Source organism: Homalodisca vitripennis, chromosome 8 (genome assembly GCF_021130785.1).
Source record: "Homalodisca vitripennis isolate AUS2020 chromosome 8, UT_GWSS_2.1, whole genome shotgun sequence".
NCBI classification, from domain to species: Eukaryota; Metazoa; Arthropoda; class Insecta; order Hemiptera; family Cicadellidae; genus Homalodisca; species Homalodisca vitripennis.
In genome coordinates, this window is record NC_060214.1 from 112,030,088 (window position 1) to 112,050,988 (window position 20,901).

The window sequence follows — 20,901 nt, forward strand, 5'->3', positions numbered from 1 at the left end:
GAAGCTTCTACATAGACAAGAATGAGTGTCATGGAAACCATGGAATGTAGCTGAAATTTTGCATGAAGCTTCTACATAGACAAGAATGAGTTTCATGGAAACCATGGAATTAGCTGAAATTTTGCATGAAGCTTCTACATAGACAAGAATGAGTTTCATGGAAACCATGGAATTTAGCTGAAATTTTGCATGAAGCTTCTACATAGACAAGAATGAGTTTCATGGAAACCATGGAAATTAGCTGACATTTTGCATGAAGCTTCTACATAGACAAGAATGAGTTTCATGGAAACCATGGAATTTAGCTGAAATTTTGCATGAAGCTTCTACATAGACAAGAATGAGTTTCATGGAAACCAATGGAATTTAGCTGACATTTTGCATGAAGCTTCTACATAGACAAGAATGAGTTCATGGTACCATGGAAACCATGGAAATTAGCTGACATTTTGCATGAAGCTTCTACATAGACAAGAATGAGTTTCATGGAAACCATGGAATTTAGCTGAGTGTGATTGAAAGTCTATCAGTCAGTTGGCTGACAGTTTTCCTTTTGTCTGCCAGGGGATGTAAAATCTGTATAATCCTTAAAATATGTGATTGTCCTTTATCCTTTGTTTTTGTATTTTGTCCTTTTATGTGGATTGTCAGTCTTAAAAGTCTTCTCCTGTATGATTGTCAGTCTTCTATTATCGGGTAACCATGATAAATAAATGAATCATGGTTATATAAATTAAATAAATCGGGTCGCAGTAAAAATAAATTTATAAATAAAACAAATGATTACTATCATTTGACATTTCGATGTGACAAAGTGTCTGCGAGTGTGGTCTGTAAAGCTTCCGACCTAAACATTAAGATCGCCGCACTCGAAAATTAAAATCTACTGAATTTCGTTGTTCATTATCCGTTGACAGTTACTCACAAAAAGTTCAGTCATTTTTGAAGCGCAGTTTTTATGTAGCATTCGTTTGAGTGAGTTAGTATTCTATTTCATCGAGACAACGTACCGTCTCACTCCTAAGCGGTTACCGGGGCGAAAATCCACAAATTACGGTTTGACCGCTTGACCATTCGCCTCCCTCACCAGATCTAGCCCCAAGCGACTTCTTTTTGTTCCCTCATCTAAAAATTGCGCTCGGAGGACAAAGATTTTCGTTAAATCAAGAAGCCTTCGTGTACAATGTTTTTGCAGGGAAAAATGCCGAGTACTATCCGGACGGGTACAAAGATGGGAACATCACTGGGAGAAGTGTGTAGAGTTACAAGGAGACTATGTCCAAAAATAAAAAATAATTTTCAGACATATCTTGTATTTTTGTTAGCTCGGAAACTTTTCAGTCCACCCTCGTATGTGTAATCTGATACAACTAATGCTGCCATATTTATCAATGGAATTAATTTGATATAGTCAATTCCAGTTAGTTTTCTCCAATCAATACCTCTATTGGAATCATGAATAATGCTTATTTGAGTGCTACTGATGAGGACATTGCTTCTAGTGTGAATGGCAAGATCGTCGAACAGAAAGGAGCAACGCGACCCTGTGGCCAGACCTAGTACCGACTATTTACGCTACCGTAACGCGAGCGAATACTGTATTCTGGTCCTAGTACTACCCCTTTTCAGGCGTTTGTTTACATTTGGCTTTACACTTGATTCGAGTCCAGGAGCCGAGCGCAAATTTTCATAGTATCAGAACACAACAAGTTTTTTCAAATCGACAGAAAACAATTTCCAAAGCAAGAAAGTCATCATCAGCGTGCTAGTTGTGGTAGGGGTTGAAATGAGAAGGTACCAAAAGGGTTAAATGTATGAAAGAATAATTCTTTCTCGAGAATATATTTCTTACCATGACACACTTAAAACTAACCGTCAGACAAATGTACAATACGTCAACATCGGCTAACCACATAAAGACCCATAAAGTGGAGACTTTCAGACTCTTTGTCTGGTTAGTTGACTGACGGCGGTATGTGTCTGAAGCTTCGTTTAGGAGTATCAGGCTAGAAAAATATAACCTGGACAAATTGTAAATTTTTTAAACTCTTCCGATATTTTCCATTTTGACCTCCGCCAAAACTAGTGCGGCTAACAATTTTCTTAGGATGATTGTGTGCGGACACAGTGCAAATTGAATCCCGGCTCCCAAAATATCCTGTTTCTTAGTCATACATCATTTGCGGGGTTTTTCGCTAATTTCCTATGAAATAAAAGTTTTTTTAACTAAATTAAAATTTAAAGACACGACTTTTAATTGCATAACGTACGTATAAACAATAAAAACGAACACGATCAAATGTTTACTTACAGATTAGGTGACCAGGTGGTAGGCATTGTACATGCAGAACCGTGAGACACAATCACCACTGTGCAGACCGCGCACACTACAAAGCTGTGATAACGGGGTCACTTGAGCCGACACTGACACTAGCTGTCTGCGTCTGTCATGTCACTATAGATTGTACTCAGTCAGGAGTGTAGCTACAGAGGTGGTGTCGGGGTCGCTACAGCGGACACTGACTAGCTGTCTGCGTCTGTCATGTCACTATAGATTGTCCTCAGTCAGGAGTGTAGTCTACAGAGGGAGTGTCGGGGTCGCTACAGCGGACACTGACTAGCTGTCTGCGTCTGTCATGTCACTATAGATTGTCCTTAGTCAGGAGTGTAGCTACAGAGGGGGTGTCGAGGTCGCTTACAGCGGACACTGACTGGCTGTCTGCAACTGTCATGTCACTATAGATTGTCCTCCGTCAGGGTGTAGCTACAGAGGTGGTGTCGGGGTCACTTGTGTCTACACTGACTGGCTGTCTGCAACTGTCATGTCACTATAGATTGTCCTCAATCAGGAGTGTAGCTACAGAGGTGGTGTCGGGGTCACTTGTGTCTACACTGACTGGCTGTCTGCAACTGTCATGTCACTATAGATTGTCCTCAATCAGGTACGTAGCTACAGAGGTGGTGTCGGGGTCACTTGTGTCTACACTGACTGGCTGTCTGCACCTGTCATGTCACTATAGTTCGTTGTCAATCAGGTACGTAGCTACAGAGGAGGTGTCGGGGTCACTTGAGTCTACACTGACTGGCTGTCTGCACCTGTCATGTCACTATAGGTTGTCGTCAGTCCGGGGCGTAGCTAGAAAGGGGTGTCGGGGTCACTTGAGTATACATGGACTGTCTATATTTGGAAGAAGTGCAGATTATGATCTATTGCAGATTAAGATCAGTTGAATTGGGGTGGTTGATTATGGTTTTCACAAGTTTAGGTTTTCCAAACAGTCTTTGAAAATAAGGTCACTTGTACAGTAAATCGTTTGGTTCCAAGAAAACTTTGTCTTATTGTTCATACTGTGTTCCACATCACTTCGTGTATTCGTTAAATTAAAAGTAAATATTTTTTTAAACCGATAAAATACATTTCCGCAGTTTGAAAGAAGTATAACCCTCGAACAATGTTAATGTTGGAATAAAAATTATGAATGATTTCTCGAAACAGCTAAGCAGGATTTTGGAGTTTTTTCTTTTGTTGATCATCTTGAGAATTTCACCTTGTGTGTTTTCTATAGAATTCATCCACCGCAACCGGTCTGGTCATCCACCAGCACATACTGGTCTTCTCCTTTATAGCGAAACTTTCAACACGATGAACCAATCAGATTCAGATTCAGAATTACTGATTTCTGATGCTTAAATAATTGCTCTATGTATTTTAACATCTCACATCTCACATTTGATCTCAATCATCTTTTTAAATCTAAAAGCTCCATAAAATAAACTGGATCTTGGATGTGACATGCATATATATATATATATATATATATATATATATATATATATATATATATTGTAAATGGTTGAAAATACTTGACGATAACTTGGGTAATTCGGAACCCATGTTCAAATGGAAGTCACTCAGGTCTAGTCATTAATATACAATACCAGCTATAGCATGGGTGGCATTTTAAACCCCACCCTATTTGTAAGGGAACACAGCCCAGGATGATATTGCCTGTGCAGTCTGGTGGTTTGCGCCGATCGTGGTAAATTAACAAAACCGGTTCAATTCAATTTGCGATTAAACTAAATCTGTTTGTAGTAATTTACAAAATCAAGCACCCAAGATCGACTTTAAGAACTCCATGACGAGATTAGTGACGAAACTTGGAACCGTCCGTTCAAGAATAAGATTTAAGATAGCAATTTAATAAAAAACTGTTTCATATAATTCTAAAATTCTACACTAAAAACAAAACAAAAAATAATTTCGCCTTAATCGGATCACACTTTTCCACGTTATACATACTTAAAGTTGCAATTTGGTTGAGAAGCGCCAAAAATTGGTACATTTTATATTGTTATTGAGGTAAAAACTGAAAGTAATTTGTTTGTAAGTAATTTTAATTATTTGTCCCTTGTCCCGTAACAAATATCTTCACAATAACGTAACAGTTCTGCTTGGAACAGTGTAAATTAATAAACACAACATATTTTGTTACCTGTTATTTTTTCCATTGCTATCTTTGAATTTTACCTTTTAAAGTGTTATAGTTTAACTATTGTAAATTACCGCCATTTAAATTACCGTATCGAAATTTAATTCTCAAATTTGATAAAATGTTTTATTAATACATTCTGTGCACATGGTTCCACAGTATTTTGCTGAAAGATTTTTTATTGGTTTTAAAAACATGATTATTTAAATAACAACACGTAGGGACCAATAAACCGCAAATGACAAAAATCGACCATTAGTTAAGTTTCGATTTTGGATCCTCTTGGTCCATGGAAAATATCCAAAAGTTCCTATATTGCAGTTGAAACACCCTGCATATTCTTTGTTTACAGTTTGTTATTGACGATGGAAGGCGTGAAAGGATAACAGGATTCCGGACATTTTCCATCGTTATATGTTACAAACAGTGTAACACCACGTTTCGAGGATTGGAATCTATCTTCTTCGTCAGGTTGGGGAGGTAGAAAAATACATACAAAAATAAAGAACAGAAAGAAGAAAAGAAGGAAAAGGAAAGGGTTCAAACATGCCCTCACTGCTTGGACTTTATATGCCTTTCGTAACATATAACGATGGCAAATGTCCGAAATCATGTTACCCTGTACATATGTTAGAAATGCGATCTTCGTGTTTACAACATTTTCAGATTTAAGACAAAAATGTCGCTGATCCAATTGAAAATATGTCAAAAGTTCTTCGTGACGGTGGAGACCTTTTGGCGTGTCGACAAAACTGTCGTCCTGACACACACTAAGAACTCCATAAGCAGTTGTTCTCAAACGCATTCATTACGGTTATACTGTACCAGGAGGTGAAATAAAAACCTAACCTCAATGTACGCCCCTGGAGAACTAATGACTGGAGACATCGTGTCAAGGTCCCAATCATTCTCTCTGGAGTCCCCAGTCCCTTTTACCTTCACACCTGGAGAAAGTTGGGATTGGGACACCAATTTGCGGGTACATTAACTCCGTCGATATTTTCATATAAAAATTATTTAATTTCCTCCGGACCTATTTAAATTTAAAACACGTCATTCTAACCCATTAAAATCCAAAACCTAGGGGACTTCATAAGTCACAGGCATATTTCTGGAGCCCCTGTTGCACCAATATTGGAACTATGGGCCCATATGAGTCAATGAGGCGTAAATTACTTAATGTTTTTCATTACATGGACGTGTGATTTTAATATTGTAGATTATTATGTATTATTTTAATGTAGATTAACATAATGTATGTAACACATGTTGACATTTCGTATCCTTACCTAAGCTTAAGCTTGAGATAATAAAAATTAAAGTGACTAATAAATAAATAAAAATTATGTTTAATTTTCAACTTTTAATTTGCTTATTTTAGATGCAATAATAAATATGTTATTTCCGTTTTGAGTTATCCAACGAACCTAAAGACTATATAACTTCAGCCGTTTATTGTTGGATTAACATTAACCACTAACAAAAATGATTATTTTATATGCCCTTCGTAGGGCAAAAACATTGTCCCTATTTTGTCCCTGTCTTCACGAAAGGTCTAACCAAAAACCGACCGCATGTCTTCTACACTCATGATCTTTCGGGAGCAAGATAAAATTAGATTCTTATCGCAATTTACAAAACAAAAGTTAAACAACTTATGTCTTATGTGGAGATGAACTTTTAAAGCGCAAAACATGATCGTAATATTTAAACATATTCACTGGATGATAAGTTTATGACATCTCGAACACTAATTGGACGACCACCTGAGACTCCTATATTAGAAATTATCCTGGCCTACTTTGGGTATGGCGGTATGACCGCTAATGTGACCTTGGCCTCAGATATAACGTGGATTATGTGACCTTGGCCTCAGATGCCACGTGGATCATGTGACCTTGGTCTCAGATGTCACGTGGCTCATGTGACCTTGGTCTCAGATGTCACGTGGCTCATGTGACCTTGGTCTCAGATGTCACGTGGGTCATGTGACCTTGATCTCAGATATCGCGTGGCTCATGTGACCTTGGCCTCAGATGTCACGTGACTTATGTTACATTGACCTCAGATGTCACGTGGCTTGTTACATTGACCTCAGATGTCACGTGGATCATGTGACCTTGGCCTCAGATGTCACGTGGTTTATGTGATCTTGTCATCAGATGTCACGTGGCTTTTGTGATCTTGGTATCAGACGTCACGTTACTAATTAATCCAATATCCATTAAACAGTTTTGGTCGCACACCAATAGTTTATGCAGGGATATCGTTCTAGGTATTCCTTGAACAAAAGTACGAGTAAATAATATAATCTATACATACCGTATATATATTATTTTTGTAGACGGTATAGTAAAATTTAATTACATAATAAGTTTGATCTTTAATCGTTAGTCACAGATATTTTGTGTCTCATTCATCCTATTTGTTAAAAACTACATTAGACGCCATGGGGCGTTGTCCAGTTGAAGATAAGTGGTAAGGGTACAGTATGTAACGTAGCAGAGGTGTGAAGGGTCGAGTGAATGTTGAGTTTAGAATATCGTATATACGAGTCCAATCCCTAAACCGATTTTACTTCAAACAAAATTTCATCGCAGGCCTTGGCAGTGTGTCGCAACAATATGCCTGAAACAATGGAGTGACTCAGGAATTGTTCCGGTTACGACAAAACAACATTTCTTGGAATTGCGCAAAACGTTTCTTCCTTACTCCTTACTTACCAGTAAAAAAAAGAGATTTAGATTGAGGAGAGTTATAACGTTAGAGGTTTCTTAAAATATATAATTTACTTTATTACACGTAAAGGCATTGCGTGGTTGCAATAAAAAGATAAAAATGAGTATCGAAGAACCCAATAGTATGTCAGGAAAGACTTATATTATATCGCACGGATGGAAGGATCGCCCTTTGAAGTTTTTTCCCCAAAATTTAAAGAGATTTTACTTGGATCAAGGGGAACTTACATACCAAGGTGCTAGTCTCTGGGACCTTTCTATCAAGAGTTATCATACATAGGATCAGACAACTCTAGTTCTTTTAGAATTCCACTCCCGATAAATGTGGTCGATTGTTTCATTACTGTACAGTACTAATCATTTTCAGAGTTAAATCAAGTTCAACATTCAACTTAACGGTAAACTTAAGTGGGAGTGTTTCCTATTACTATAATAGGCTTTTTTGAATTCTGATGTAAAAGTTAATAACCGTATATACTCTTATATGTTTAGGAAGAAAAATTGTTTGAAAATGTAGTTCGATGTTAATATCCGAACTATTTTACCTTGTCCCTTATAAATGAAATCGTAATTTAACATCAAAATCTTTAATAATAAATTAATTTTGTGTGTGAATATTTTTAGGATTACAGTTGTGCATCACCATTAATGGGTTAATGCATTATCACAAATGTGTTTGAAGTTAATGGCACCAAAATTCCATTACAGAGGATAGCTACAAAACAATTTTTTTGTTGTTGTGGTTGAAAATGAAATTTGTAAGCCCTCGTGTACAGAGTCATAGTTATCACTCATAAGTGGCATTTTCTATTGCTCTGGAATGTTGGGACAGCTCCAACTTTTCTCGATCAGTCTTCACAGGAGGCCAGATTACTGTTAGATTATTTCTGACCTTTTGCTTCTTCAAGGGTTCATGTCTTCCGTGGAATTCCAGTGCCTTCTGTTCTCCAACGGGTGAAAGATTCATACCGAACTCGTCTGCGATTCTCTCAAGGTGCTCCAGGTTTCTCTGGACGACCTCCAGTTCATCCGAGCACCTGGAGTCCAGTTCTGCCAGAGAGTGCTTCATCATGTTCATGGAGATTTGTTTCTTCGAGTGTAGCTGGAGAAGACTTGCTCGTTCCTTCAGCCCCTGGGTCTTGACGAAGTTGTTGACAAACCTGGTGAAGCTGCTGTAAGCCGAATCTGTGGACCCAGAGCTCACGCTGCATATGGAGTAGTTGGACGCTGAGAAATACAATGATTTCTCACTGCTATCCTCACTGCGAAGATCGTCCATACCAAAGGTACTCTGCAAATCCTCGATGTTCTGATCGAAGACAATTTCCGATTTGATAGTGGCTTCTTCCTTGTTCAGGAAATCTCCTTCGTGCTTTATTTTCTCTTTCAGCTTATCAATTCTTTTCTGCATCGCTTCCATTCTCGATCTGACATAATCGCGTTTTAAATTTTGTTCTTCTACAACATCCAACTGTGTATCGCTCTCTGTGTTCTTCTCTGAGCCGGAAGGCGATTCTTCCTTCGGCATGTCTTCTTGGCCCATTATGAACAATGAAAACTGTATAATATCACTGTTAATTTTAAGCAATTAAAGTTTACAGTTTTAAAACACCACAGTGATGAGATAGATATATTTTACGCCGCTGAACTTCAATATTTTGTTTGGTTATGTCACCAGTTGTTTTATTGTTTTCTCTATTCCAACTTATTTCGTGTTCGAACACAATCAGCTGGTTGACAAATACACAGCATGAACGCACAACATAACCTAGTTATGTGTTTATACCATTATTATGCGTAATTACTGCGCGTATGGGAATATCGTAGTGTTGTTTTGTTTCGGGTTGTTCACAGTGACTCTGATGGAGGACTCAAACACTGTGGAGTTCGTGTACGTGCCGGCGTCGAAGCAACCTTGTATCGTGATGGTGAAGACGTTGAAGAAGAACACGTTCTGCACGGGTGCTCTGCTGACGCCCAGCTGGGTACTGATGGCCGCCCACTGTGCGGAAGGGGAGGAAGACTCCTCGATACGCGTTTACGTCCGCAAAGTGCCCGAATCCGGGAACGACACCGAATCGTACCAAGAGATCGTCAGTGAGTCGTTCATCATCCCCTGGGGTTACATGTTACAGCAGACGTTCGGCAAGTCAGACATCGCCCTGGTGGACATCGGGAGCAAGTTCAACTGGTCCTCGGTGCCCGGGGGGTTCACGAGGTGCCCGGTTCCGACCTCGGTCGTACACCCGATTCTGGAGACCGAGTGTAACGTCGTCGGATTCAATCTCACCCACAACTCCACGACGTTCCCTGATGCCCAGATGCCCCTGGTCATCTACCACCTCCGGGTGCAGAAGCAGTGTGTGGACTACTACAACATCGTCGAGAAGACCAACCTCCTCTACCGCAGCTGGCTCTGCCAGGAAGACTACAAACGCGTGAATGAACAGTTCTCCTTCTCGGAGTCACTCCTGTTTTGCGGAGTGGACCAACCCGTCCTCAGCGGACTGGCGATCGGCCGCCTGCAGTCCCCGGATGAGAACAACCCCCGCCCACTCGTCTTCACGGACATGTGCCCCTACCTGACCTGGATCCGAGCCTATGTCGGCCCGAGTGTGATGCGCAGTCCGGGGGACCAAGGGTCCGGCTGCTACGTCAGCTTCGGCCAACCCCCGATATCGGTCACGTTCATTGTTCTTGTATCTTCGGCTCTAGTTTCTCTGCAATTACACTTGTAAAACGCCAACACAGTACTTGAAAATTTGTTTTATTTAGATCTAAATCAGTTTCAGCCTGTACAACCAACAAATATTCCGCCTTTGAGAAATTTAAATATCTATGAAGTAGGAAACCAGCCTAAATGACTGTATTTCATAAAAATATTTTCATCTATCAAAGTTTCCCAAACTTACATTCATAGTATCGAATTTTCGAACGTATCTTACCATAGTTACAAACTTCATATATTTATATGTAGTATACGAGGTTTGTTTAAATCGCTTTTAAATACAGTAGTTTACAATTATGTAAACAATCACTTCAAAGCATCATACTACAAAATTATAAAACCTGTAGCTGAATGTTGGGTTCTTTTAAGTTAGTTATGAGAACATAATCTTTTTTAAGAAGGGTCCATTGATGAGTACTAATATTGATATCATTTTACTGGAATAATCCAAGACTCGTTTAAATTTTTATTCGAAATCTGACGGTGATTTGAAATAGGCTAAAGCTAGTATTGAGTGTTACAATTAAAATAACAAGATATCAATATATGTCCAACTATGCATTGTGTCATTAATTTGAATTTTAATGTCCATAATTTCATTGAAACTCATTGAAAAGTGACTTTTTATATGCGGCAAGAGAAAAGATCGTGTGTGGTTGGAGTTAGAGACCGATTTTACTTTAAAATTGTCCAAGAAATGACTGAATTGAATAAAGCAAACTACACTTTATCTCAGTGAACGATTCACATTATCTCTATGTGCCTTTCATTTCACCATTGATTGGTAAATAGCTAAGGGAGATTAATTTGCTATTTTCATTGACATAAAAATGTCAGTATAATGCTGGTTGTGCAAGCCTGTGGTCCAGGAACTTAATAGTAATCTAGATTGTGCAAGCACACAACCTTATTTTTAATCGATAGATAAATATCTTATAAGAAGGAAATCGACCGTTAGCCCCACAAGTTTTGGTGGAGGTCGAAATCTGATGGTATGAAAAAGGGTTAAAAGTATAAAATGTGAAATTGGTGGTGCAATAGAGTTTGCGTCGAGTAAATTTTAAATACCACTCACAATACTTCAAGATACCCTTCCTGATGAGAGAAAAATAAGAACACAATTCCTGTGTCACTTCACTAGATATTGGTCAGATTCCGTTATATGCCCCCAACGCTTAAACTTTTCTCAATGAACTTAGAACGTTATAAAACGATGTAGTTGAGTAACAGAACTAACATTATGCCCCCAACGCAAATTTTTTTATTTTCGTATGATTATAATGAATTACAATTGGTTACTAGCTAAGAAAAAAGGGTACTTACGTATTATATCGACCACACCCCTACATTTCTCCAAACACAAAAAAATCAACAAAAACAAACATTACCAAACAAAAACTAAGCGCTTTATTGAAAACAAAAAACACACACACAAAACTTGTTTTTATTCTTGATCACACTCCGCCACCCAAAATGCGAGTGCCTCCGACCATCAGCGCGGGCTTTGGCAGCGGCGCTGCCCCGTGCTGATGTCAACGAAAGAAAAACATCCCTCGAGATAGTACCTATCAGTAAAATATCAAATTCTAGAGGGGCTGATCAGAAATATAAATTGAATTGTAATGGAAAGGCAATTATGTACCGTGTAAAAAACTTAAATAATCATGTGATGCCGCGCGGCCTGCAGTAATCGGGATTCTCGAGAAAGATAAGATAACAGCGACAACAATACCGACCGCAATACCTGGAAATGCTTGTTGATTGATGGAATGTTAGTTCTGTTACTCAACTACATCGTTTTATAACGTTCTAAGTTCATTGAAAAAAGTTTAAGCGTTGGGGGCATATAACGGAATCTGGACCCTAGATATTATATACATTTGAAGTCATTTTGGATCTCTTTATAATCAGGCCCAATGGAAAACGTCTGATGATAAGGATTTCAAAAATGTTTCAGTAAGTATGTGAAATACGATCGGAGGGACTGACATATTTTTATTTTGAAAAACATGAGTTAATTTTTCCACTATGTTAAACATTTTACGGAACAAATATTGATTGTATACTTTTTGGCATTTAAAATATGTTACTCCCTACAGAAGAATAATATATCAATTTTGAAATTTTAAAAGTACAAAAACGCATTCATATGGAATCTGTGTTGATTCTTAAAAAGACACCGCGCGCCTTCGGATTTTCAGTTTGCTTTCTGCCGCGCTGCTCGTGGATGCACCGGCAGGAGCACACTCGCTCTTCCCCCACCCAACGGCAGTCCCCTTACCCCTCCAGCCCCTCAATCAGTTCCTCTCTTCCTTCGCTCTGCACTTGATGTCCCCGTTTTCGGCTCTATCGTAACCAAATTTAATAGTTTTACAAGGCCAATCTCACCGAGTCTTGCTTGTGTTAAGCTGAGCACACTTATTTATGTGTATATATTATATTAATACGTTTCAAAGAACTAAATCGTTCAAAACATCTTTAGACGTTTTAAATTACAGCGGATTGAATGAACTTTCTTTCTTTCTTCCTCTTTTTTGCTGAATTTCAGCAGGTTCTGCTTACTTTGAGCATGGAACCTCGATCAAACATTCTTGTATGTATGACCAGTTTACACTTTTTACACACAGTAAGTTCACTATTGCACTCAGTATCCACGAGGGTTGTATGCTTGGAGACAAAGGTTGTTCTTGGTGTTTGTTCTCGGTGTTGTGGGTGTTGTTTTTTGTTTTGTTTTATATTTTTTGTTTTTATTTGTTAGTTTTAGTCACAACCTTAAGTCTATTGTTAATACTTCCTATTGTTTGTTGTGTTACTTTAAAAGAAGTTGGGGGAATTTCTTTAAGGAAGGTATTTGATGTGTGTAGGATTAAATAGGAACGGTTGTGCACCCAACTCCTAAGGATAGAAATGCTTCACGCCAGAGACCGTTCAGGCGGGCTTCCTAGTCCAGGAAACAGGAAGGGAAATGGGCCCTGGAGAGAGAACATTTTGTTATAACCCATGGTGAAGACATTCATGTTCTTAAGACAGGTCACTTTCAAGACTTAAGTTATATTAGTATGTTTTTTTTATATTACCTTATTTATAGATTTAAGAAAACTTACAATTTTCTAGGTTATCATTTCCATATCAAAGCTCGTTAAAAGATCTTTCAATATATAAGGTGGAATCTATTTTCTTTCGCTTTCAGTTTAGTGAGCAATTCATGTCTGAAAGTCGTTATATTGCACACAATCAAAGATTAAATGTTGAAGACTTTCTATGGAACCTGCATTGCATTTGAGGCATAACGGAGTGAAATAACAATTTATCTTAAAATAGGGTTTCATTAACCCAAGCATGTCCAATTTTTAGGTCTATTTATCGTTACTATTTTATTTCTTACTCAGTTTGTAATTATTATACCATCGGGGAGGGACTATCAGGGGTAAGTAGTGATTGTTTAATCGCGCCAACAAAATCTTCCAATGGACACTTTAAAATCTGTTGGTTCTTCACCTGCTTGGGCTATTGCACTCAGTAGCCACGAGGTTGTATCTTGGAGACAAGGTTTGTTCTTGGGGTTCTCGGTGTTGTGGTGTTTTCTGTTTATGTTTATATTTTTGTTTTATTTGTTTAGTTTTAGTCACAACCTACTTGAATTACGTCCCCACAACCTCACAGTCTATTTTTAATACTTCCTATTGTTTGTTGATGTATACTTGAAAGAAGTCGGGGAATTTCTTTAAGGAAGGTATTTTGATGTGTGATGGAATTAAATATCCCCCCCCCCCCCCACCCCCCCCCCCCCCCACCCCCCCCCCCCCCCACCCCCCCCCCCCCCCACCCCCCCCCCCCCCCACCCCCCCCCCCCCCCACCCCATTTGGGTGGTTTTAAATTTAAAAGGGAAAAAAAAAGTATTGGGGTTAGGGGGGGAGTTTGGGGGGTTTTTTTTTTGGTTTGGGGGGTTTTTTGGGAAAATTTTAAATAGAAAATAGGGGAAAAAGTGAAAAAGGAAAAAATTAGGGGGAAAAAGGGGAGATTAGGTATGAAAGGGTTTTTTGGATGGATGGAAAGGGGTTTTTTTGATTTTTTGTTTTGGGTGTGTTTTTTTTTTTTTCCTTTATAGTCATAATTTTAGAGCTTGGTATCGCTTACAACAACGAAATTTAAATGAAAGAATGAATTCCAATTATTGTACTACGTCATTATTTTTAATATAATTTTTTTAACATTTTATTAAAGAGAAAAATAATATAAACCTTATTATATACGTAAGTATAGACTATATTATAACTATAATAATCCATTCAATTTTTATGCCACATACCAAATAATAGTCTAAAAAACTACTTTTAATCCATCAATGTACACTATAATAAAAGTTTCCCCAATTTGAGGGTTTTTATTTTTGCATTACAACCAACCAATGCAGTACTTAATATAAATATGTGCATTTTTGTATTAATGTAATAACCTAAAAGTTTTTAGCAAAGTGTAATAAAATTATTCAAGATTTATTATAAGAGATGTGCGTCTGGTCACCCGTGCTCAGGGGGGGGGGGACAGGGGGGGGTGTTTTTTTTTCCAACAACTACACTAGGTGCAGCCAAAAAAAACGACCAGAGAGACAAATTTAAACCAAAAAAAAAAGAGGAAAGCTATTTATAATAAGTTCCAAGTCACTCAGGATTTTTGATCCGATGAGTTATTGCACAGACGTTTAAGCTATACTATTTGACCTTTTGACCCCAAAATAAATTTAAGAGAAACCCCTGTGTAACAGTAGGTTTCATAGGTCTACTAGGACCTTTTTATCGATGAGGTTATTGCACAGACAGAGGGACAGTATAGGCTTACTATTTGACCTTTTGACACCAAAATAAACTTTAGTAAGAGAAAACCCCATGTACAGAGTTTCTCACAGTCACTAGGACTTTTTATCTCGATGAGGTTAATTGCACAGGACAGAGACAAGTATTAGGCTTACTATTTGACCCTTTTGGACCCCAAAAATAAACTAAGAGGAACCCCATTTGTACATGAAGTTTCAAAAGGTCACTGAGGACTTTTTTATCGATGACGTTATTGCACAGACAGAGACAGTATAAGGGCTTACTATATAGACCTTTTTGACCCCAAAATAAAAAACTTAAGAGAACCCATGTACAAGAGTTTCAACGTCACTAGGACTTTTTATCGATGAGTTATTGCACAGACTAGAGAGGAACAGTTATAGGCTTACTATTTTGACCTTTTGACCCCAAAATAATAAACTATAGAGAACCCCAGGTGTTAACAGGAGTTTTTCAAGTCTACTAGGACCTTTTTTATCGATGAGTTATTGCACAGACGAGGAGACAGTATAGGACTTATATTTGACACCTTGTTGACCCACAAAATAAAACACTAAGTAGTTAACCCCATGTACAGAGTTTCAAGTCACTAGGACTTTTTATCGATGAGTTACTTGCACAGACAGGAGACAGTATAGGGCTTACTATTTGACCCTTTTGACCCCAAAATAAACTAAGAGAACCACATGTACAAGAGTTTCAAGTCACTAGGACTTATTTATCGATGAGTTATTTGGCACAGACAGAGACAGTATAAGGCTTACTTATTTGACCTTTTGACCCCAAAATAAACTAAGAGAACCCATGTACAGAGTTTCAAGTCACTAGGACTTTTCTATAGATGATTTATTTGCACAGACGTACAGTATACTATTTGACCTTTTGACCCCAAAATAAAACTAAGAGAACCCCATGTACAGAGTTTTCAAGTCACTAGGACTTTTTATCGATGAGTTATTGCACAGACAGAGACAGTATAGGCCTACTATTTGACCTTTTGACCCCAAAAATAAACTAAGAGAACCCCATGTACAGATTTTAAAGTCACTAGGACTTTTCTATAGATGAGTTATTGCACAGACATAGACAGTATACTATTTGACCTTTTGATCCCAAAAAAAACTAAGAGAACCCATGTTACAGAGTTTCAAGTCACTAGGACTTTTCTACAGAGGACTTACAGTACAGGCGGACAATAAAAGACCGATAACGACACGATTTTAAAAAAGATCCTGTATGGTCTGAATATCCAACAATGAAAATTAAAAGCTGTATATAAAAAAGACAGATAAAAAGATTTAAGTACCAATTGTGGGTGCTGTATTTTTTATTTAACAATAATAAATAACAATCAAGGTATTTGACTTATTTTGGAATCCATTTCTTTAACGTTTTGTTCGTATATTGTAACGATAGTCTAATGAAACCTTAGTAGTAAAAATATTGCTGTGTTATTAAAGAGGGTAATTAGAAACCTGATGTTCATTATAAGCGAGTGTCAACAGTCTAAAGTAATGTCGAGCTTGTTTAAAGCGTAATCCATCTCAATCTAAAGTCTCGGAGCGAGAAAACTTCAGAGTTATGGAGCCAAAAGATTTTAAGTTTTATCTTCTCAGTAAACAGGTGAAAAACTTGTCACATCTTATCAGATTAAAATGGAATTACTTTCGGCAACCAGGGTAGTCCTCGAGTAATCTGGGTTTGTGTGACACCAGGAGATAAGATAATATAAGATAAGATAAGATACTGGTAAAATCACTAAAAATGTGAATACTAATAAATCTCTTTTATCGTAATAATTCAGATATCAGCATTGTATCACAATTAGCTATTGAATACAACTATTTTGGCCATTCTTTCCTTCCTTTATCTCATTGAGACATACATAATTATTCATTTCACCCGCTTCTCATTTTATTCCCTAATTTCTCACCTCTAGCTTCGGGTTCAGTTAGGGTTCATGTGATCTCCCAATTGTGTGCCTTAAACTCGTTTATATACTACAAACACTTCTGAGACCAAGATGGCCTTAAAGAGCTTTTTAAAAGCCTTCGGCTTTTGTGGTACTTTGATATTTCCCGGCAAACTATCACCAAAGGCCCAAGGCAGCATATAGATCCCTGGGGTTTGTTTGTCGACCTGGCAGTTTCATTACACATTTGAGTACATTCAAACTATTTATTTCTCCTTTGTTAGATCTAAATTGGAATTTGGAGATCTGTTTGGTATCCCCATAAGCATGATATCTCCCCAAATGATTGAACAGATGCAAATTAATTTCTTAAGGTTCTTGTTACTACAGAAACTTTGGTGTGTAATTACATTTTTAAATTACCTTATTCCCAACTATTGTTACTTTTTGATATGGACTGCCTCCATAAACGTAGGGATCTGGGTATGCTTGTCTTATTGTATAATTGTAATGAATGGAGACCTTCAGAGGAACTCAGATTCCTTGTGTCTCGGCCCGCGTCCAGAGTCCGAGCGTTTTTTCAGTCCTCATTTCGTACCCACCAGTCTGGGGGCTAACGCTCCTTTTGAATGATTTGATGCGAATGGGCAACGCTCTACCTAAAAATAATTGATTTATTCTCTTCTGCCGTGTCCTTTTTCCAGTAGAAAAAATAGAATGTATGTACCCGATCTGTATATTTAATTTAATTTGTTTTCATTTAATTTATTGTAGTAGACTGTGATAACATACTCCAAGTGATTTACTGTATCGTAAGTAGATGTTCATTTACTTTTACTTCTTTATTAAATCGTTCATGTTTCTGTTGATTTAAATTTGCTTGCCAATTAGATCTATAAAAGCTATTTTTATTATATGTTATTTCTGTGTAAGCTAATAGTATACAAACTTAAATAATTATTGTATGTAAAATGCTGCAATGTAATTAGAAACGCTCTGTTTTGTAGCATTTAATAAATAAATCAAATTGAACCCCTGCTTGAGCAGGCAAACGTTCATGGACTACCTTGTCTTTCTCTCCTAGACTGCTAGTCCTCTCTGCCTCTAGTTTCACACGAGTGTAAGTCTCTACCTCTTATGCTATCGCACTTTGTCTGGGAAAGGCGATGTTTCCAAAAATATAGAGGCAGGGAGAGTATCAAGAGATTTTGGAAATGATGGTTTTGCAGGGCTTTGTTCAGTGAAATTTTGGCAATTTATTCTGATTGTTTGTAGTTTGAAAATTCTAAGAAAAGTGTGTGTGTGTTTGTCGTGTTGCAAATCCCCCAACAAGAAGGACACCATAGGCGAGATACGGATAGATCATTCATAATAAGCCGTCAAACAGCACGTGAACTGGGCAGTATTTCAGTTGCTGTTTGGAAAGTTTCCAAAAAACAAAAAATGCCTGAGACTAGTTTTAAAATCACTTTGTAGACGTGACCAGCACACTTTATCGAAGTTTATATACTAAGGAATTTAGTCGTGTCGACTTCTCCAATCTCCTTGTCGTCTAATACGACTGGTGGACTGGAAATCTAAATCTGTTTGCCTTTGAGAAAATTTAATGAATGTTGATTTTATTGGGGGGTTTTCTGAGATTGAGCTTACTGAAGTGCTCGATTACGTAGTTGAGCTCAGTTGAATTTCGTAATTTCGAGTTATCTGTGTGAAGATGACTTGAAGCAAATGATTGTGTCATCTACATTATGCACCAGTTAGCTGTACGCGATGTATGGGTGAATAAACATCATTGACACAGACCTAGAAATAGCAGTGCACTAAGTATGGATCCCTGAGGAACGCCGTATCTTAGCGGCTGTTCTCCGAATTGTGCTGACAGTTGAGCCGGGGCTCAGTTTGGGCAATTTATTTTTTTGTCTATTATTTTCCCACCTCGGCCACTCTTGTCAGTCGGTGGGGGAGTCACTCCGTCAAGTATTGATTTTCTGCCTGGTTGGACTGATTGGTTGAGGTCAGCTGGTTGACCTTGACTAGTTTTACCGACCAGCTGTTCACCGGGCACCGGCAACCGGCTACTGTTCGGAGCGGTCAGACTGTTCGGAGACACGTTCGGAGAAGCTACTGCGTTTGCTGTCCTGTTCGCTGCTCGTCCCGTTCCACATGGCTGGCTAATTCTCCGACTTTCGGCAGGGTCCCCGTGAGTGCCGTCAGCGGGACTGATGCGGCGAGTCTGCCCACAGCACTGAAGCCAAACTGAATGCCCGCGCCCTGCCAGCGCTATTGGACCGGCATCCAACCGGAGTGTAGTGCTCCCATTAATTTCTTCTGGAACAAGGTTGGATCAGAAACTGTTTTTTACTTCTTATACCACTTGAGAGGATTGGCTTGTATGGAGCGCTGCCAGATGTTAGATCTGGAGGAGGGCCAGTATATTAGCCAGTATTATTTAGTTTAGTTACATGAAACTGAAGGGGAGGATTTCATCTTTAATTCGGATTCGTGGAGGCAACTAAGCCCCCGCACCTCCTTCGAAAATTGGCTTTAAATATTTTTTTTTAATTTTCGGCTACAAACTTGAAACCAAATTACTTTTTAAAATTAGTGGGCCTAGAAATTCTTACAACCTTTTCCCTCCCCTCAGTTTTCATAAAAAAATTACCTGTTAAAATTTTTAGATTTACTACTGCCGTACCTGAAAATTGTTATTTATATATATCAAATTTTCTATATTATATTATTTATTTATTATGTTATTTATTTCTATTTATTATTATGTTATTGTCTATATTGGAATTTTATCTGTTGTTATTTAGTTCTTAAGTTTACACGGTGCACCGTGGTGCTGCAGTAATTGTATTTTGCATGAAAATGTTGCCACCTCATTAATTATATATCATTTACTCGAATTCTTGTCTCTCTTTGTCTCTCTTCCCACTAGTGGCATGTGATTGTTTTTTTTATGATTTGCTCCGAGTTTGGGAGGGGCGCGCTTCCGGGACCTCCTGTTATTTTTCGCTAACTCGGAACAAAATGGTAGCAGAGCGTGGTTACGTGTTTTTTACCCTCTGCGGGCCCAGGGTTTTTGTTTTGCCAACTGGTGGTGAGAGGCGCGAGTTTGAAGTTGTTAGTTTGACTTCCTGCGCCTGTGCCGTCTCGCTGAGCTATTTTTCGCTGATCGACAGGAAGTGTGTGAACCTATTTATTTCCTGATTATTGTTACTTGTGTGTTTTTTGTTACACATTGTCATCGTTATTTTTTTTCTGGTTTTGTTTCTGGTACGGCGTAGTGTTTTGTTGCGGTATTTTTGGTTTCGCTGCCGTGTTTCGTGGACGGCAGGAATTCTGGGGACCCTGCTGAGAGTGTTGTCTCACTAAGTTATTCAATTGGTCGCCTTAGTTATTGCTTTGTTAGTCGTTTGACTTCGAGGTCAGTGTGTTGTTTGTTAGTTTTTTTGTTACTCTTTTATTTATCATGCCTGTCTCTCTGGTGCCTGAATACTTGTTGAAGGAGGATACTCCATTTTGAGTTGTTGGCTCGTGGGCTTACTCCCGGGTTCCGAACTGCGAGTCCATGCGGAAGCAACTGCGTTGATAATATGGAACTGGACACGACCTGGCCTAGAGATTTGACGTTTCCAGAAGCAGAGGCCTATTTTGGAGGCTAAGTTGGAGACGTTTGAGAATAGTCAGGAGGACTGGTTGGAGTCGCCGCCCACTGGCCGAGAGAGGGCTAGGTATTTGTCCCGGCTTACCCATCTACATATGAAGGCTGTCGCTACTTAGAGCCAAGCTTACCAGTTCTGGTGATAAGGAGTTGGTTGGAGGAACGCATCACCTTGGTTGACAGCCTGCTGACTGTACTCGAGAGGGACGAGGGAGCAAAGGCTCCTGAAAAAACTTTGTCTGCGATTGACTCTGCTGCGGCTGTTAAGGGTGAATGCCGGATCCCTGGGTTCAGTTTGTTGCTGATTTTGATGTGGGCGTGGCGTCGGGGGTGTCTGGTGTGGACGGGGCCCGGGGGGCCTGTGACCCAAATGCCTGCTGGATCTGGGGGACTGGGGACTGTGGTGACGGGATCCTTTGTTCAGTATCACAAAGCTTCCGAACCCACTTACCCCGTTGCTGCAGCGACTACCAACGGTGGATGGTCTAGATACTGAAGCCTTGCTGCGGTTTCTTTCTGAGATCCTG

General features: G+C 38.7%; 1 protein-coding gene across 1 annotated transcript; it reads left to right on the forward strand.

Moving 5' to 3' along the window:
• The first annotated feature begins 9,024 nt into the window (after positions 1–9,024).
• LOC124368325 (submandibular glandular kallikrein-9-like) lies at positions 9,025–9,969 on the forward strand. Its single transcript, XM_046825599.1, has one exon. The coding sequence runs from the start codon at positions 9,025–9,027 to the stop codon at positions 9,967–9,969; it is 945 nt and encodes a 314-aa protein (XP_046681555.1).
• Positions 9,970–20,901: the final 10,932 nt, after the last annotated feature.

Excerpts from the sequence above, each read along its gene's own strand:
- LOC124368325 (XM_046825599.1), top strand. The coding sequence starts at position 9,025 with ATGCGTAATTACTGCGCGTATGGGAATATCGTAGTGTTGTTTTGTTTC.